Genomic DNA, 17598 nt, shown 5'->3' on the forward strand with positions numbered 1-17598 from the left:
TGTTTTAGGCAGGTCAATTCTGATTCCTTCTCAAGACAGAAGAAAATGCTGACAAATGTTTCAACATGGGGACATTATTCTAAGCTAAATAAACCAGCTGCAAAGAGATGAAAAAAATGTATGATTACACTTATGCAAAGTATCCAGAATAATCAAATTCATAGACAAGAATGTAAAACAGAGGTAGACAGGTAGGGTAGGGAGGGAGAAGAGAGAGATGTTGTTTAAGGGGTACAGAGTTTTATTTTTGCAAGATGAAAAAGAATTCTGGAAACTAGCTATTAATTTTTAAACACAGTACACCGAACATTAAAAGGTAAGAGGGTAAATTTTGTTACATATGAAAGTGAAAGTTGCTCAGTTGTGTCTGACTCTTTGCAGCCTCATGGACTATACAGTCCATGGAATTCTCCAGGCCAGAATACTGGAGTGGGTAGCTTATCTCTTCTCCAGCAGATCCTTCTGACCCAGGAATCAAACCAGGGTCTCCTGCATTGCAGGCGGATTCTTTACCAACTGAGCTATCAGAGAAGCCCTAAAGTCGCTCAGTCATGACCAACTCTTTTGCGACCCCATGGACTATACAGTCCATAGAATTCTCCAGGCCAGAATACTGGAGTGAGTAGCTTTTCCCTTCTCCAGTGGATTTTCTCAACCCAGGGATTGAACCCAGGTCTCCTGCATTGCAGGCAGATTCTTTACCAGCTGATCCACCAGGGAAGCCCAAGAATACTGGAGTGGGTAGCCTATCTCTTCCCTAGCATAGCTTCCCAACCCAGGAATCAAATCGGGGTCTCCTGTATTACAGGTGGATTCTTTACCAGCTGAGCTACCAGGGAAGCCCAGCATTGTTAGATATATTTTACACCATCAAAAAAGAGATGTTCTCAGGGATAGATTAGAGCAACTTGCTCATCTTGCCCCATTTGCAATACTCCCTCTGGTGTGAACTTTTTGGTGCTGAATGAGGAAGAAGTTTTGGCAGAACATATGTCCATAACTGCTGCACTAAGGCCTTTCTCCATTGTGAAATCACTGATGTGTAATCGGGCTGGAGTTTAAGCTAAAAACTTACATTCACCGAAAAGGTTTGCCTCTGGTATGAACTCTTGATGTCTAAAGTGGGCAGCTGTACCAAAACAACTTTCCATGTTTGCTGTACTCAGAAGTGAACATAGCCCAACATAACTCATAGGGGCTTCTCCAGCACCTACGAGTTAGGAGTTTGGAGTAGTACCTCATTTACCATAGCTTCTGTACTTATATGGTATTTTGTTTTTTAATTGAAGTATAGTTGATTTACAGTGTTTCAGGCATATATAAAAGTGATTCAGTTTATATATAAAATTCTTTCCCAGATTCTTTTCCATTATAACTTATTACACGGTATTGAATATAGTTTCCTGTGCTATACAGCAGGCCCCTTCATAAGGTCTCTACCACTGAACTCTCCGCTTCATGAGGTTGGAGTTGTATCTAAAGAGCTGCCCACATTCACAGCGCTCGTAGTGTCTTCGGTGTGAATCTTCTGGTGATGAGCAAGGTGGGACTTCCGAATGAAGGCTTTGTGACATGTGCTGCACTCGTAAGCTCTTTCTCCAGTGTGGATCTTCTGGTGCTCAACAAGTATGTGCTTGTGGCTAAAGGCTTTCCCACATTCTCTGCACTCGTAAGGCCTCTCTCCAGTGTGATTTCTCCAATGTTTAATGAGGTTGGAGTTGTACCGAAAGAGTTTCCCACATTCACTGCACTCATAAGGCCGCTCTCCACTGTGAACTCTCTTATGTCTAATGAGTCTGCAGTGGTACCTAAAGGCCTTCCCACATTCACTGCACTCATAAGGCCTTTCTCCGGTGTGATTTTGCCAATGTTTAATAAGTTTGGCTTTGTACTTAAAGTATTCCCCACACAAGCTGCACTCATAAGGCCTTTCTACAGTATGAACTCTCTGATGTCTAATGAGGGTGGACGTGTACCTAAAAAATTTTCCACATTCACTGCACTCGTAAGGCCTTTCTCCGGTATGAACTCTCTGGTGTTTAATGAGTGTGGAATTGTACCTAAAGAATTTCCCACATTCATTACACTTATAAGGCTTTTCTGCAGTATGAACTCTCTGATGTCTAATGAATGTGGAGCTGTACCTGAAAAACTTCCCACATTCAATGCACTTATAAGGAGTTTCTCCAGTGTGAACTCTCCCATGTCTTATCAGTCTATAGTTATACCTAAAGAATTTTCCACATTCTCTGCACTCAAAAGGCCTTTCTCCATTGTGCTTTCTCTGATGTTTCATGAAGTTGGCATTGTACTTGAAGAATTCCCCACATTTGCTGCACTCATAAGGCCTTAATCCAGTGTGAACTCGCTGATGACTCATGAGCGTGGAGTTGTACCTAAAACATTTCCCACATTCACCACACCGAAAAGGTCTTTCTCCAGTGTGGATTCTCTGGTGCTGAACAAGGTGAAATTTTCTAATGAAGGCCATCCCGCATATGCTGCACTCATGAGGCCTTACTCCAGTGTGGATTTTTTGGTGCTCAACAAGTATCTGTTTTCGGCTGAAGGCTTTCCCACACTGAGTGCACCTGTAACCACTTTGTTCATGACCAAAGGCCTCCTGGCACTCAGTGTCCCCATGTGGCTGCCCCACACCACGAGGGGCCAGCTGCTGCAGAAGGCCTGTGCTGCCTGGGAAGGGCTTCCCATCTCTGCTGCAGGTCAAGGTCCTCTCTCCTGTGTGAACACTGCTGTTGGTCACAAATGAAGGCTGCCCCTCAGCCCTTCTGCAAAGTTTGTCTCTACTCTCCTTCTGGTGCTGGAAAAGGTCTGCTCCACAAATGTACAGTCCTTCATCAGGGTACATTCTGTCATGCTCAGGCAGGGGTAAAAGGTCTCTGGAGAGTGGGCCACACATGTCACTGGACTGGGCCTTCCTGGAGGATGGATCTGGCTTTGCAGTCCTGACCTCTGACATCTCTACAGAAACACCTTGCTCAGAAGAGGCCTCCTCACCTTGGGCTCCATGACAACAACCTGTAACCAGATAGATGCTGGTAAAGTGCATGTTGACTTTGATGGAAAGGACAGCCCCATCAAAAATATGTCTGTCACACACACCCAAGATCAGAGCCAGAGAGAAGAAGATCTGCTGTGCAGAGATGGACCTGGGGAGCTCCCACAGTCCTGTCAACAGGTAAAGACTGAAGGAAGAGTTACTCTTTCAGTCCATTCGGGATGCTGTGATAAAATTATAAGCTGACTGGCTTATAATGAACAGAAGTTTATTTCTCACATTTCTAGAGGATGGAACCCAGAGACCCATATGCATTTTTCTAGGTCACAGACTTCTCATCGTGTCCTCACACATGGTGGAAGGAGCCTGGAAGCTCTGTGCAGTCTCCTCCTTTTTTTTCCTTTAATCTTTTGGGCTGGGCTGCGTGTCATGTGGGAGCTTAGTTCCTTCAACAGGAATCTAACTCAGGCACTCTGCATGGGAAATGCGAAGTCTTGACCATTGGACCACCAGGGAAGCCTCAGTGGGGTCCTCTTTCAAAAGGGCATTAACCTCATTCTTAAAGGCTCTGCCTTCATGACCTAATCACCCCAAAGACCCCATCTCCTAATACTGCCACCTTGGGCATTAAGTTTTCAACATATGGAATGTGTGGAGACACGAACATTCAGACTACAGCATGCCTCCAAATCAGTCCTCTGCAAGGGGCCTCCACCACACCCATGGCTATGGGTGACAGGTGAGCCCTATAACAAAGATGGTGCCCAGACCTTGAAACATCAGATACAAAGGAGATGCTAAAGTTCTAGCACTATTTAAGGATATATACCTGCAGACCTCAGGACATCTTATATATAAAGCAGTGATATGGAACATGTGACAAGTGAGGGTCACAAAGGTATGGCTGGAGGGTGACAGAAGAAATAAAAATTGAGAAGAAAAGGAAGAAATGAGGTATGGCCAGCGGTCATAGCATCAATCAATGGTGAACACAGAACAAGTTCCCAGTTCTGACATGGCACCATGTCCCAGGACCTCACACTGAGCTCGGGTAATTCTGAGTGTCTTCTGCCATAGATGCAGTAATGACCACACTATCAAGCACCCAGGGTCCTCCCTCCTGCACCAGGTGAGCACTGATGTGGCATCAGAAAGATGCCAGTCCTACATGAAAGACAGAAAAAGGAGGGGCCAGCATATGTCCAGAAATTCAACACAGGGCGTCTGACATGCTAAAATTCTAACAGCTTCATAGGAGAGACTGCAGAAGCAATAATGGTCCCAAAATTTGTATCTTGGTTGGTGCCTGAAAGAAATGTCAGCAAGAGGAGGGGAAAGCCTGGGGCAACAAGAGTCCAAGCATCTAGTCTGATCACCTACCAGGGACAAGCCAGGTCAGAGGGGGTCTCAGATAAAATTTAGATTTCTGACTCCTGAGCCCTGTCGTGCAAGTTCTCAGAATGGAAGAGATAGGGCTCTGCAGGGAGAACAGTGACCCTGTACACGTGGTCCAGCCCCAGCACCAACAGCACACGTACCAGGAAACCAGGAAAGGAAGGTCTCAATGTGGGGGTCACAGAGCTGCCCCTGGGAAAAGGGGTAGAACAGAGTGCAGCCCAGAACACTGGGTGAGTGTGCAGAGCTTACCCAGGGAGGTCACGAGTGCCAAGTTCTCTGTCATCACAGCATGGTACAAGTGTTTCTGAGTTTCATCAAGGAGGCCCCACTCCTCCTGGGAGAAATATACAGCCACGTCCTCGAAGACCACACAGTCCTGCCAAAATCAAAAGTGTCTGGTTCATGAACAGCTTCCTGTTTTAACTTAGTTTTGTGGATTCTGTATTTATCTATTTGCCATCCATTAATTACAGGGCTAAACTTAAGGCCAAATTTGTTCACATCTCCCTTGCTTCCAGAGTTCATACTCTGAACCAACACCTGAACTAACTCTCACTCACCAGATCAGTATTTCCCCTGCCCTAAATCAGTCCAGAGCCAGGTACCAGACAGCTAGAGACAGCTCCCGTACTCCAGGTACACAGAATTATCCAAACTATTCATCCCTAAGCCTTCTGTCCAACCCTCCCCACATTTCCCCTGAAAATCCAAGAAAGGCTCTGACCACTGGTTTCCCCAAACCGGTGCTTGCACCTGCTAACCAAGTATGGTGATTCCCCACATGACCCTGGGTTACACAGTGTGCCTCCTTTCGGGAAATGTAAGCAATGAAACTTTCTTGAAATGTCATCGGCCTCTCTGTGTCACCACTCATCCCCACTCACTCACTTCCACAAGTTAATATCCTCTGGGTACAACCACTGATGCACATCCCTCTCCAGGACCTTCACCCTCCCCCTACGCATCTGTCCCCACTCAGCCTCCTCCCACACGTCCCACCCTCAAGATACGTCCTAAGGGCATCAGTGCCTGCTCTCTCCTCATGACCATGGATCCCTGTGTCCAGTACACAGCAGAAAACAAACCACCATGTAGGCTGTGGACTGCCATGCATGGCCCTACCCCTCTCCTGCTGGACAATTTCCCTGGGGTCCCTCTCCCAGATGCTGACCCTCAAACAAACTCAGATGTGTCCTTGTCTTTATAAGCCCAGTGCCAGGGCTCAGGGCCAACCATTCACTCTCCTCCTCGCTGCACCTCACTTGTAGGACCGCACCTTCCTGACAACTCTGACCCCTCCATGGTGACAGCGCCACACCCACCGCACCCCAGACACTGCAGGCACTCCCTCCACCTCCTTATGGGCTGCTCTGCACACGGAGTCCAGGCACTGAATGGCAAATGCATCCAACATTTAATGCAGCCAATCCTGCCCCTGAACACCAAATCCTCTAAGGCCAGGGCCCACCCCAAGCCTTGGAGGCACACCCCAGAAGGTCTCCCCACAGGGCCCTGTTTTTTGCTTCCTCTCTAGCCATCCCACCTACATGAGACCTCATGTCCCCTTAGCTCTTGCCCTCTTCTGCACTGCAAGGACTGTCCCACAAGCAGTCAACACCTTCCTCTCTCTTCACGTGAAGCCCAGGCACACAGACCTCCCCAGTCACATTCCCACTGCACCCTAGGTCTAGAGACTCTCTCAGCTAATTCCTTTTCCATCCTCAACATCCATCTCCTGTCTGCACTGGCCTGAAGACTTTCTCACACCTACACTCTGCTGTCACACAGACACTTTGCTTCCTCATCTGTCTTGGTGATGCCCATCACCACCAGCCAGGTATCCAACCCAGAGACCTACTACTCAGGCCCTTCATCCTCACTCCTTGTCCTCTAATGGCATCCCCAACACCAACTAGAAATGATACTGCCTAAATATTACCTGCAGCTTAGTCCAACCCAAGGATCCTATGCCATGGCTGTCTCCACCTTGGATCCTTCCTGTGAAACTCAGACTCTGTGTAAAAGTGATTCCCTGGGGTCCCTCCTCCAGATGCTGACCCTCAGAAAAACTCAGATCTGTCCTTGTCTTTATAAGCTCAGTGCCAGGGCTCAGGGCCAACTGTTCACTCTCCTCCTCACTGCATCTCACTTGTGGGATTGCACCTTCCTGACAACTCTGGGAAACCTCCCCTTGGGAATCTCTGGAACATCTGTGACATGGACAAAAACTAACTCTTCTTATTCCATTTGGAAATTCTCCCTACAACTAGAGCTGCTTCCTCATTTTAGCTGATGAGGTATCCATCCTTCCTAATGAAGCCAGAAACCTGGGGTCTTCCCTGATTCTTCCTATCAGCCTACCTCCTTGAGTACCTCATTCTCCATTACATAAAATATGGACAACACATCATTGTAAACCACCTAAATATATAATATTTAAAATACATGATAAATATAAAATATAAAATATGATAAAATATATTCAATTTAAAATATAAACAACATTAAAACAAAACAAAACAAAAAACAACCTGGGCAGCTCTATGCCTACCTTCACAGCCACCACTCAGGTGTAGCCCCCACAAACACGCACACGGATGATGGCAGAAATTCCCCTCATACCTCCCAGCCTTCATGCACACCTAGTCTGTCTTCTACTCTGCAGTCACAGGGAGCCTATTAAAATCTGAGACATGGCACCTTCCTGCTCTGCTTCAAACCTTCCCTACCTGCCCTCAACCTGAGGGTTAGAGAACCAGGACCTCAGGCCTGATACCTGATACCTGTGCACCCCTGTCCCAGCACCCCATTCTCACCAGATATGACAGAACCAACAGTTCCCTGCATATTCCACCTCAGTATCATGAGCAACTGTCTGGACATTTTAAATCCTGTGGCCAGGGCTCCCTGCCACACCTTCCCCCATCAGCTATCAGCAATGAAACTGCTGACAAATATATAACACAGGACTAAATATAGGATTCTGGGCATGGTGAGAGCACATGGTCTACAGATGCAAGACAGAAAACAGGGATAGAAGCCTTGCGACACTGCCATTCCTCAAGGGCATATATATCAGGATGATAAAACTATCAGATTGATAATTATGACTTACCTGTACAGGACTCATGAGCATCTCTACCACTGCCATGGGGCCCTGGGGGAAGAAAGACGTCATGAGACGTGGACAACAGTGCTAGAATCCTACAGCAGAGTTGGACCTCCACCTCTTCCTGGCCCTGGTGTAACAGGACCTCTGCCTGTCAGTCTAAGCTCAGGCTTCCCTGATAGCTCAGTTGGTAAAGAATCCGCCTATAACACAGAAGACCCTAGTTTGATTCCTGGGTTGGGAAGATCCCCTGGAGAAGCGAAAGGGTACCCACTCCAGTATCCTGGCCTGGAGAATTCCACGGACTGTATAGTCCATGGGGTCGCGAAGAGTCGGACACGACTGAGCATGTCAGCAAACAGTACTGCTTCTTACCAAGTGTCCCTGGAGAAGGACTGAGCCTCCCTGAACTTCAGGCAAAAGAAAATTCTACTGAAGATAATTATTCCAACCTCAGAAGACTCATATTGGTATCTAATGTAAGGAGGACATACCATGTATCAGCTATGACTGTCCATAAGAACAATAGTTTTATACGTATTTTCAGGCAATTGAAGTGGTATAGTCTTGAAATTTGGGGTCTTCATATTTTTTTAGGATCTCAGAAGATGTCATACATAAAACTTTACCTTGTAAGCAAATATATAGAGGCAAAGCAATGACAAGCCAATTACAAAGTGTTTACAAAGATTTAACTGAGTGAACAGGTTCGTTTATAACTGCCTGTGTGTGTATTTAGAGGAATATTGATTAACTCTTGGTTAATTTTCATACATTCTTAAGTTAATGAGTCATTGGGAGGGGCTGAGCAGGCAGGTCAGCTACTAGCCCATTCAGCAAGCAGGCCTACTGAGTAAATCCTCAAAAGGGAGCTTGCTGGGAGCCCTTGACTGAAGCAGAGTCTCATCCCTCCTGCCCTGAGGGGTGAGGTGGGTCTAGGACCCACTGGCCCCATCAGCCTGGTTGATCTTTCCCTCCTTCCATCGGGGAGGCAGTGAGGGTCGGTAGAGCCTGCCAGTGGAGAATCCACTCCAGCACCCACAACAGGCTCCACAGACTTGAAGCTCTTTACCCTGAAGACACAGGCCAGAATCCCTCCTCAGACAGGTATGCTCTTTCCTGGAAGGAGCATCAGGGATGCTGGCACCCAGCATTCACGTCCTGCCCTCCTACTCTAAGCCCTCCTCTCCCTCACCACAGGGCCCATCTCAGGCAACAAGCTTATGACCCCCCTCCTCAATCTGATTCCCACGCCATGCTGGGCCAGTCCACATCCTCCTGGCCACACATGGAGCATCAGAAAGTCCTGTAGACTCTACTGAAGAAACCTACCCAGAGTCTTATCCCATCTCCAATGTCCCGCTACCTCCCTGGCCCAGCCTCTCCCCAAATTCTCCTGGGGTCTATAGCACCTCCCACTCTTCCTGCCTCCATTCGCATTCTTTTCTCCCAACTTCTAACTCTAGACACGGTTCTCCCAGTCCCACCTCCTTCACAACAACCTTCCATGGCTCGCACCTGCTCAGGTTGCCATTTCAGGTGAGGCACTCCGTTCCCTTCTGTCCCAGAAAAAGGTGACCCCAAGTTTCCCCAAGGCTGCCGACTAGGGGAGGACCTGCAAGCCCTGCACCGTCGCCCAAGAGGGAACTCTCTCCCTCACCCCAGCCCACTAGCTGAAGGGCGACCCCTCACAAGGCCGCCCTCAGTTCTGGACTCTGGGGCTGACCGGCAGGGACCTGAACGGGCACCCTTCCCCCCGGATCTGGGACTCGGAGTCGGGCCAGGTGGGGGCCCGGGAGACACAGCACCCACCTGCGCCGACCTCGGTCACTGGCCGGAGGGAAGAGCTGGGCCAGGAGATGCGGCGAGTGGGGCAGGTAGGAGGACACCGCCGACAACTACGGGCTCAAAGGGCCGATTCTGAATAGCGGGGACAACTTGTCTCCTCCCGCTTTTCCGTTAGGTAACCTCACCCCTCAGCAGGCTAAGGTAAGGCCCGTAGCTGGTGAACAGCCGAAGAGCCTCCAAAAGACTACGAGAGAAAACGCCGGAAGTCCCGCCCTAACGCAGTGCGCACGCACATACGCCCGCCTCTCCTAAGCTTTCACTGGCTCAGTCACAGCCGCCTCGCACCGCACAGACTTCTGGGTGATGTAGTTTCTGCTGCCCCCACACTTGCCTCTGGTCAGAGCAGAACTCACTTCCCTTTTTTTCCACAAGCTGAGGGAAACCAAGCTCTCAGGCTCCAACGATGGGGCGGGGTTTCGCTTGCTTTTACAAGGGATGTACTCTGATTTCTATAGAGCAGTCTAGGAAATTCACAGAAAGTTTCAGGTCAGTTCACTCGCTCGTCGTGTCCGACTCTTTGCGACCCCATGAATCGCAGCACGCCAGGCCTCCCTGTCCATCACCAACTCCCTGAGTTCACTGAGACTCACGTCCATCGAGTCAGTGATGCCATCCAGCCATCTCATCCTCTGTCGTCCCCTTCTCCTCCTGCCCTCAATCCCTCCCAGCATCAGAGTCTTTCCCAATGAGTCAACTCTTCGCATGAGGTGGCCAAAGTGTTGGAGTTTCAGCTTTAGCATCATTCCTTCCAAAGAAATCCCAGGGCTGATCTCCTTCAGAATGGACTGGTTGGATCTCCTTGCAGTCCAAGGGACTCTCAAGAGTCTTCTCCAACACCACAGTTCAAAAGCATCAATTCTTTGGCGCTCAGCTTTCTTCACAGTCCAACTCTCACATCCATACGTGATTACTAGAAAAACCATAGCCTTGACTAGATGGACCTTTGTTGGCAAAGTAATGTCTCTGCTTTTGAATATGCTATCTAGGTTGGTCATAACTTTCCTTCCAAGGAGTAAGCGTCTTTTAATTTCATGGCTGAAATCACCATCTGCAGTGATTTTGGAGCCCCAAAAATAAAGTCTGACACTGTTTCCACTCTTTCCCCATCTATTTCCCATGAAGTGATGGGACCGGATGCCATGATCTTAGTTTTCTGAATGTTGAGTTTTAAGCCAACTTTTTCACTCTCCTCTTTCACCTTCATCAAGAGGCTTTTCAGTTCCTCTTCACTTTCTGCCATAAGGGTGGTGTCATCTGCATATCTGAGGTTATTGATATTTCTCCCGGCAATCTTGATTCCAGCGTGTGCTTCTTCCAGCCCAGCGTTTCTCATGATGTACTCTGCATATAAGTTAAACAAGCAGGGTGACAATATACAGCCTTGATGTACTCCTTTCTTATTTGGAACCAGTCTGTTGTTCCATGTCCAGTTCTAACTGTTGCTTCCTGACCTGCATATAGGTGTCTCAAGAGGCAGGTCGGGTGGTCTGGTATTCCCATCTCTTTCAGAATTTTCCACAGTTTATTGTGATCCACACAGTCAAAGGCTTTGGTATAGTCAATAAAACAGAAATAGATATTTTTCTGGAACTCTCTTGATTTTTCTGTGATCCAGTGAATGCTGGCAATTTGAACTCTGGTTCCTCTGCCTTTTCTGAAACCAGCTTGAACATGGAAGTTCACGGTTCATGTATTGCTGAAGCCTGGCTTTTATGCTCAATTGAGCATTACTTTACTAGCGTGTGAGATGAGTACAATTGTGCGGTAGTTTGAGCATTCTTTGGCATTGCCTTTCTTTGGGATTGGAATGAAAACTGACCTTTTCCAGTCCTGTGGCCACTGCTGAGTTTTCCAAATTTGCTGGCATATTGAGTGCAGCACTTTCACAGCATCATCTTTCAGGATTTGAAATAGCTCAACTGGAATTCCATCACCTCCACTACCTTTGTTCATAGTGATGCTTTCTAAGGCCCACTTGACTTCCCATTCCAGGATGTCTGGCTCTAGGCCGGTGATCACACCATTTTGATTATCTTGGTCGTGAAGATCTTTTTTGTACAGTTCTTCTGTGTATTCTTGCCACCTTTTCTTAATATCTTCTGCTTCTGTTAGGTCCATACCATTTCTGTCCTTTATCAAGCCCATCTTTGCATGAAATGTTCCCTTGGTATCTCTAATTTTCTTGAAGAGATCTCTAGTCTTTCCCATTCTGTTGTTTTCCTCTATTTCTTTGCATTGTTCGCTGAGGAAGGCTTTCTTATCTCTCCTTGCTATTCTTTGGAACTCTGCATTCAGATGGGTATATCTTTCATTTTCTCCTTTGATTTTCACTTCTCTTCTTTTCACAGCTATTTGTAAGGCCTCCCCAGCCAGCCATTTTGCTTTTTTGCATTTCTTTTCCATGGGGATGGTCTTGATCCCTGTCTCCTGTACAATGTCACGAACCTCAGTCCATAGTTCATCAGGCACTCTATCTATCAGATCTAGGCCCTTACATCTATTTCTCACTTCCACTGTATAATCATAAGGGATTTGATTTAGGTCATACCTGAATGGTCTAGTGGTTTTCCCTACTTTCTTCAATTTCAGCCTGAATTTGGCAATAAGGAGTTCATGATCTGAGCCACAGTCAGCACCTGGTCTTGTTTTTGTTGACTGTATAGAGCTTCTCCATCTTTGGCTGCAAAGAATATAATCAATCTGATTTTGGTGTTGACCATCTGGTGATGTCCATGTGTAGAGTCTTCTCTTCTGTTGTTGGAAGAGGGTATTTGCTATGACCAGTGCATTCTCTCAGCAAAACTCTATTAGCCTTTGCCCTGCTTCATTCCATATTCCAAGGCCAAATTTGCCTGTTACTCCAGGTGTTTCTTGACTTCCTACTTTTGCATTCCAGCCCCCTATAATGAAAAGGACATCTTTTTTGGGTATTAGTTCTGGAAGGTCTTGTAGGTCTGCATAGAACCATTCAACTTCAGCTTCTTCAGCATTACTGGTTGGGGCATAGATTTGGATTACTGTGATATTGAAAGGTTTGCCTTGGAAACGAACAGAGATCATTCTGTCGTTTTTGAGATTGCACCCAAGTACTGCATTTCGGACTCTTTTGTTGACCGTGATGGCTACTCCATTTCTTCTGAGGGATTCCTGCCCGCAGTAGTAGATATAATGGTCATCTGAGTTAAATTCACCCATTCCAGTCCATTTCAGTTCACTGATTCCTAGAATGTCGACGTTCACTCTTGCCATCTCCTGTTTGACCACTTCCAATTTGCCTTGATTCATAGACCTAACATTCCAGGTTCCTGTGCAATATTGCTCTTTATAGCATCGGACCTTGCTTCTATCACCAGTCACATCCACAGCTGGGTATTGTTTTTGCGTTGGCTCCATCCCTTCATTCTTTCTGAAGTTATTTCTCCACTGATCTCCAGTAGCATATTGGGCACCTACCTACCTGGGGAGTTCCTCTTTCAGTATCCTATCATTTTGCCTTTTCATACTGTTCACGGGGTTCTCAGGGCAAGAATACTGAAGTGGTTTTCCATTCCCTTCTCCAGTGGACCACATTCTGTCAGACATCTCCACCATGACCACCTGTCGTGGGTGGCCCCACACGGCATGGCTTAGTTTCATTTAGACAAGGCTGTGGTCTGTGTGATTAGATTGACTAGTTTTCTGTGATTGTGGTTTCAATGTGTCTGCCCTCTGATGCCCTCTTGCAACACCTACCGTCTTACTTGGGTTTCTCTTACCATGGACGTGGGGTATCTCTTCCCGGCTGCTCCAGCAAAGCGCAGCCGCTGCTCCTTACCTTGGACGAGGGGTATCTCCTCACTGCCGCCCCTCCTGACCTTGAACGTGGAGTAGCTCCTCTCAGCCCTCCTGCGAAACAGAAGGAGGGTCTCAAATCTACAAATCCAAAGAGACAACAGCATATTATAATGATATTCTGTGTGCACTCCTATAATCAGCTATGTTGTCGCTTTTCAGATACCGGTAGGCTTGAAATGGAACTGGACCCTCTGGGTCTTTCCTGAAACAGACTCCTCTGCCCAACTCCATATCCTTTGCCTGCCTCTTGCCTGTGAAAAAGAACTGTAGCGCCCTAGGCCTTCCTGAGTCAGGAAAGAGACAGGCCCAAGGAGAGTCTCCTCATGAATAGGCAGAAGGCAAAGCCACCAACTTGATTTCCACCGCAGTGAGAAGCTATGCAGCACAACTAAAGAGTAGTCGTGGCTCACCGCAGCTAGAGAAAAGGCGGTGCAGCAACCAAGACCCAGCACAGCCATAAACAAATAAATAAAATTATATATATATATATATATATATATATATATATAGCAGCAGAAATAATTCTAGGTGAGAGTAACTGTGACATGTAAAAAAAAAAAAATTAAAATCTTAGCCAAGTTTAAGCTAGAGGTCGTGAAGTCCGAAAAGCCAGAAAATGAAACTGAAGCTGTGGCTTTATCTCCAAGATGTGCTTCTGTTTCATACTTTGCCACCTTCTCTGTGTATGCAGGAATGTTCCTGTTTCCTAAGATTCTGTATTTGTATGTTTAGCATTTATTTATGGCAAAGCCAAACTAATAATTTATTTCTCTTGCAAGTCAGCTTTCGCAGGCTCACAAACATATTACATGTTTAATATTAATATTACGTATTCTAAGCACTCCTCATACAAACACTGACATGTGGTTTTTGTTTTTTGTTTTTTAAAATCCCTGCTGAATTAGGGATGTATCCACCTAGGCTCAGATGATAAAGAATCTACCTGCAATGCAGGAGACCCGGGTTTGATCCCTAGGTTGGGAAGATCCCCTGGAGAAGGAAATGGCAACCTACTCCCATATTGTTGTCTGGAGAATTCCGTGGACAGAAGAGCCTGGTAAACTACAGTCCATGGTGTCGCAAAGAGCTGGACATGACTGAGTGACTAACATTTTCACTTTCACTTAGGTAATCCATGCTTGTTCAGTCTCAAAGGCACTGTAAAAATTAAGTAACCTCAGTTAGTGAAAGTGTTAGTTGCTCAGTCATGTGCAACTCTTTGCAACCCCATGGACCACAGCCTGCCAGGTTCCTCTGTCCATGGTATTTCCTAGGCAAGAATACTGGAGTGGGTAGGCATTCCTTTCTCCAGGGGATCTTCCCCACCAGGAATCAAACCCAGGTCTCCTGCAATGCAGGCAGATTCTTTACCATCTGAGCCATCAGGGAAGCAATCTCCATGAAGGAAAAGTAAAAATAGGATAAATTCCTTAGGAAAAGAACATAGAAGATGGACCCAGTCTAACAGGAACCCGAAATAAAATGGAGTTGGGAGGGACTTTTCTCCCATCCCTGCATGCAGCTCCACTGTTGCCTTCTTGATTCTAAAGTGTTTTAAGTGCAATGCTGACTGCCTTCTATCCTTGGCCAAGAGTAGCCCAGACCCTCTACAGCAGGGCTGCTGGATCAAGCAGACAGGGCACAGGGGCCAATCCAAAAAGGCCAGCAAGGGCCTCTCCCAATAATCTTGAGGACCAAATATAGGGACAAGTCCCAGTGCTGACAACCAGAGCAGTAGAAATAGCTAGAGGCTCTCCCACATGATCTTGAGCCTTCTGCATGACTTGGGCTTGAGGGTAGTTGACGTGCACCATTCACTTAGTAGAGTTCAGAACTCTCCCGTCACAGTTATTTCATTTATTTAATTCACTGACCCATTGGCACAGCTTGCAGGATTTTAATTCCCCAACTAGGGATCGAACCTGTGGCCCCTGCAGGGCTAGTGTGGAGTCCTAATCACTAGAATTCCACCAAGAAATTCCCTAGATATTTTTAAAAGAAAAAAAGTTTTCTTGGGACTTCCCTGATGGTCCAGAGGTTAAGAATCCACCTTGCAACCAAAGGGATACCAGTTCGATTCCTAGTCCCAGAAGGTCCCATATGCCATGGAGCAACTAAGCCCCTGAGTCACAGCCGCTGAAGCCCGAGCACTCTACAGCCCATGCTCTGAAACAAGAGAGAAGCCACTGAGAAGCACAGTGAGAAGCTGGTATACCACAACTAGAGAGCAGCCCCTGCTCGCCACAACTAGAGAAAGCCAGGCTGTAGCAATGAAGACATACCACAGCCAAGAATTTAAGTAAACAAATAAGATAAACCTTAAACAAAGTTTTCTTTTCTCCCTCTTCCTGAATAAATGGTAAAATTAAAAGTCTTTATCGCTGCCTTTCCTTTGAACCATATCTAAAAGAGAGTACCTTGCCCTATACTGGTCTACGCTGGTGGTTAAATTGTCCTATATTGCTGTTTTGTATATGCTGCATTTTTTACTTACTTATGGCAAAGGCTACTGTTCATGGGGTCTCGAGGCAAGAATATTGAAGTTGTTTGCCATTCCCTTCTCCAGAATACTTTCCAATTGTGGTGCTGGAGAAGACTCTTGTGAGTCCCTTGGACAGCAAGGAGACCAAACCAATCTATCCTAAAGGAAATCAACCCTGAATATTCATTGGAAGGACTAATGCTGAAGCTCCAATACTTTGGCCACCTGATCGAGACCTGGGTTCAGTCCCTGGGTCAGGAAGATTCCCTGGAGAAGAGAATGGCTACCCACTCCAGTATTCTTGCCTGAAGCATCCCATGGACAGAAGAGCCTGGCAGGCTACAGTCCATGGGGTCGCAGAGTCAGACACGAGTGAGCGACTGACACAAAAAACAAACCCCCCACCCAGGTGGAGGATGCTGATTACTTGATGCCTACAATAATATTCCCAAAACATCACCCAGCTATCTCAACACCAACCAATTAGAAGGAAGTCCACAAGCTGCACCCCTCAACCCAAATGTTGCCTCCAAACACCATTGCCTAAAATCCATCAGGAAGTCTGGGTCTTTTGAGCTAGAGCTGCCTGTTCTCCTCACTTGATGTCCCACAATTAACAGTGTACTCTCATTCACCACAACCCGGTTGGTAGATTGGCTTTGCTGTAAAGTGAACGAGTAAATGCAAGTTCAGTTGGACAGCAGACACTAGATGTTTTAAAAATTCTGCCACTGGACTTGCCTGGTGGCTCAGTGGATAAGAATCTGCTTGCCAATGCAGGGGAGAGGGCTTTGATCCTTGGTCCGGAAAGATCCCACATTATGGGGAGCAGCTAAGCCGGTGCGCCTCAACTATTGAACCCACATCCTGCAAGGATGGAAGCCCGCGCCACCTAGAGCCTGTGCTCTGCAACAAGAGAAGCCACCGCAATGAGAAGCCCAAGCACTGAAACGAAGAGTAGTCCCTACTCACTGCAGCTAGGAAAAGCCCACGCACAGCAACGAAGACCCAGTGCAACCAAAAATTTAAAAATAAAGTTGTTAAAAAAAAATATTTTACCTATAGCCTCGCAGTCTCAAGATTCTCCCTTGTAAGTATGCAGACATTTCCAGTTCCAATCAATCCTTGCTTTACAAGCACCCTTACTTCATGAAAGCTCCAATTACAATTTTTCACAATTTATTGAAAAAACCATGGCCTTCCTTTTTTTTTTTTTTGCATCCCCAAATTCCTCCATTTTGTAGTCTAGGGAAACATGATTCTAATGTTTCTCAAAACTGTGTCTTCCAGGCTGCAGTCCTAACAAACCCCCAATAAATGTCTCTTTCTACCAATCAGGTATTTTTTTTTTTCTGAAATTTTGGTTAACACTCATTGCACATAAGTCTTATGTAATTGAATATCTTATCATTAAGTTTGTACTGTTTATCACTTTGACCAAAAGGTCAGACTCAAGAAGAAAGAGGTTCTTGGTCTCGTTGGATATTGAGCCTATACAGCCAAAGTAGTGCTTAGAATGGAATACGCAATTTAATGAGTGTTTGTTAACGAGGGTACAAATATGACGCTATGGATTCCCTGTTTGCTTTCAGCATTCTGGCAAATCAATCTGCTCTCTCCACATCTCCCTTCAAGCTGGTATTGTTTTGTATACAAAAAAAAAAAACAAGATTATTATTGTTTATTAAATAAACAAACAATAAATCACAATTTAGAGAGCCAGATTCACAGACTAGCCAAGTTCCTGTGTAACAACATGCTCAGCTTCATTTTCTCACTCTCAGTCTTCAGTGTCCCTTTAAGCTTCACTAAGACCCTAACTTTGTGGACATGGCCAAGAGGTATTTTGGCCAGAACTTTGAATAACTGATGATTGGTTTCAACATCTTCAACATTTACAGATATTTT

General features: G+C 46.2%; 2 protein-coding genes across 2 annotated transcripts in view; both read right to left on the reverse strand.

Annotated features, from left to right (window-relative positions):
- Nucleotides 1-1320: 1320 nt before the first annotated feature.
- On the reverse strand, nucleotides 1321-9965 carry LOC102401932 (zinc finger protein 548). The gene is made up of 4 exons (XM_006078386.4): nucleotides 9339-9965; nucleotides 7533-7574; nucleotides 4667-4793; nucleotides 1321-3039 (listed from the first exon to the last, which is right to left on the reverse strand). The coding sequence occupies exons 2-4, from the start codon at nucleotides 7566-7568 to the stop codon at nucleotides 1457-1459; spliced, it is 1746 nt and encodes a 581-aa protein (XP_006078448.4). The 5' UTR covers nucleotides 7569-7574; nucleotides 9339-9965; the 3' UTR covers nucleotides 1321-1456.
- The window catches only part of LOC123327504 (zinc finger protein 169), a 43373-nt gene continuing 34989 nt past the window's right edge, over nucleotides 9215-17598 (reverse strand). Inside the window, exons 5-6 of the mRNA XM_044931767.2 lie at nucleotides 13166-13286; nucleotides 9215-9424 (exon numbers count right to left, since the gene is read on the reverse strand). Of these exons, the coding sequence (XP_044787702.2) occupies nucleotides 9215-9424; nucleotides 13166-13286 (331 nt within the window). The remainder of the gene's footprint in view (nucleotides 9425-13165; nucleotides 13287-17598) is intronic.

This window comes from Bubalus bubalis, chromosome 18 (assembly GCF_019923935.1).
Source record: "Bubalus bubalis isolate 160015118507 breed Murrah chromosome 18, NDDB_SH_1, whole genome shotgun sequence".
NCBI lineage: Eukaryota > Metazoa > Chordata > Mammalia > Artiodactyla > Bovidae > Bubalus > Bubalus bubalis.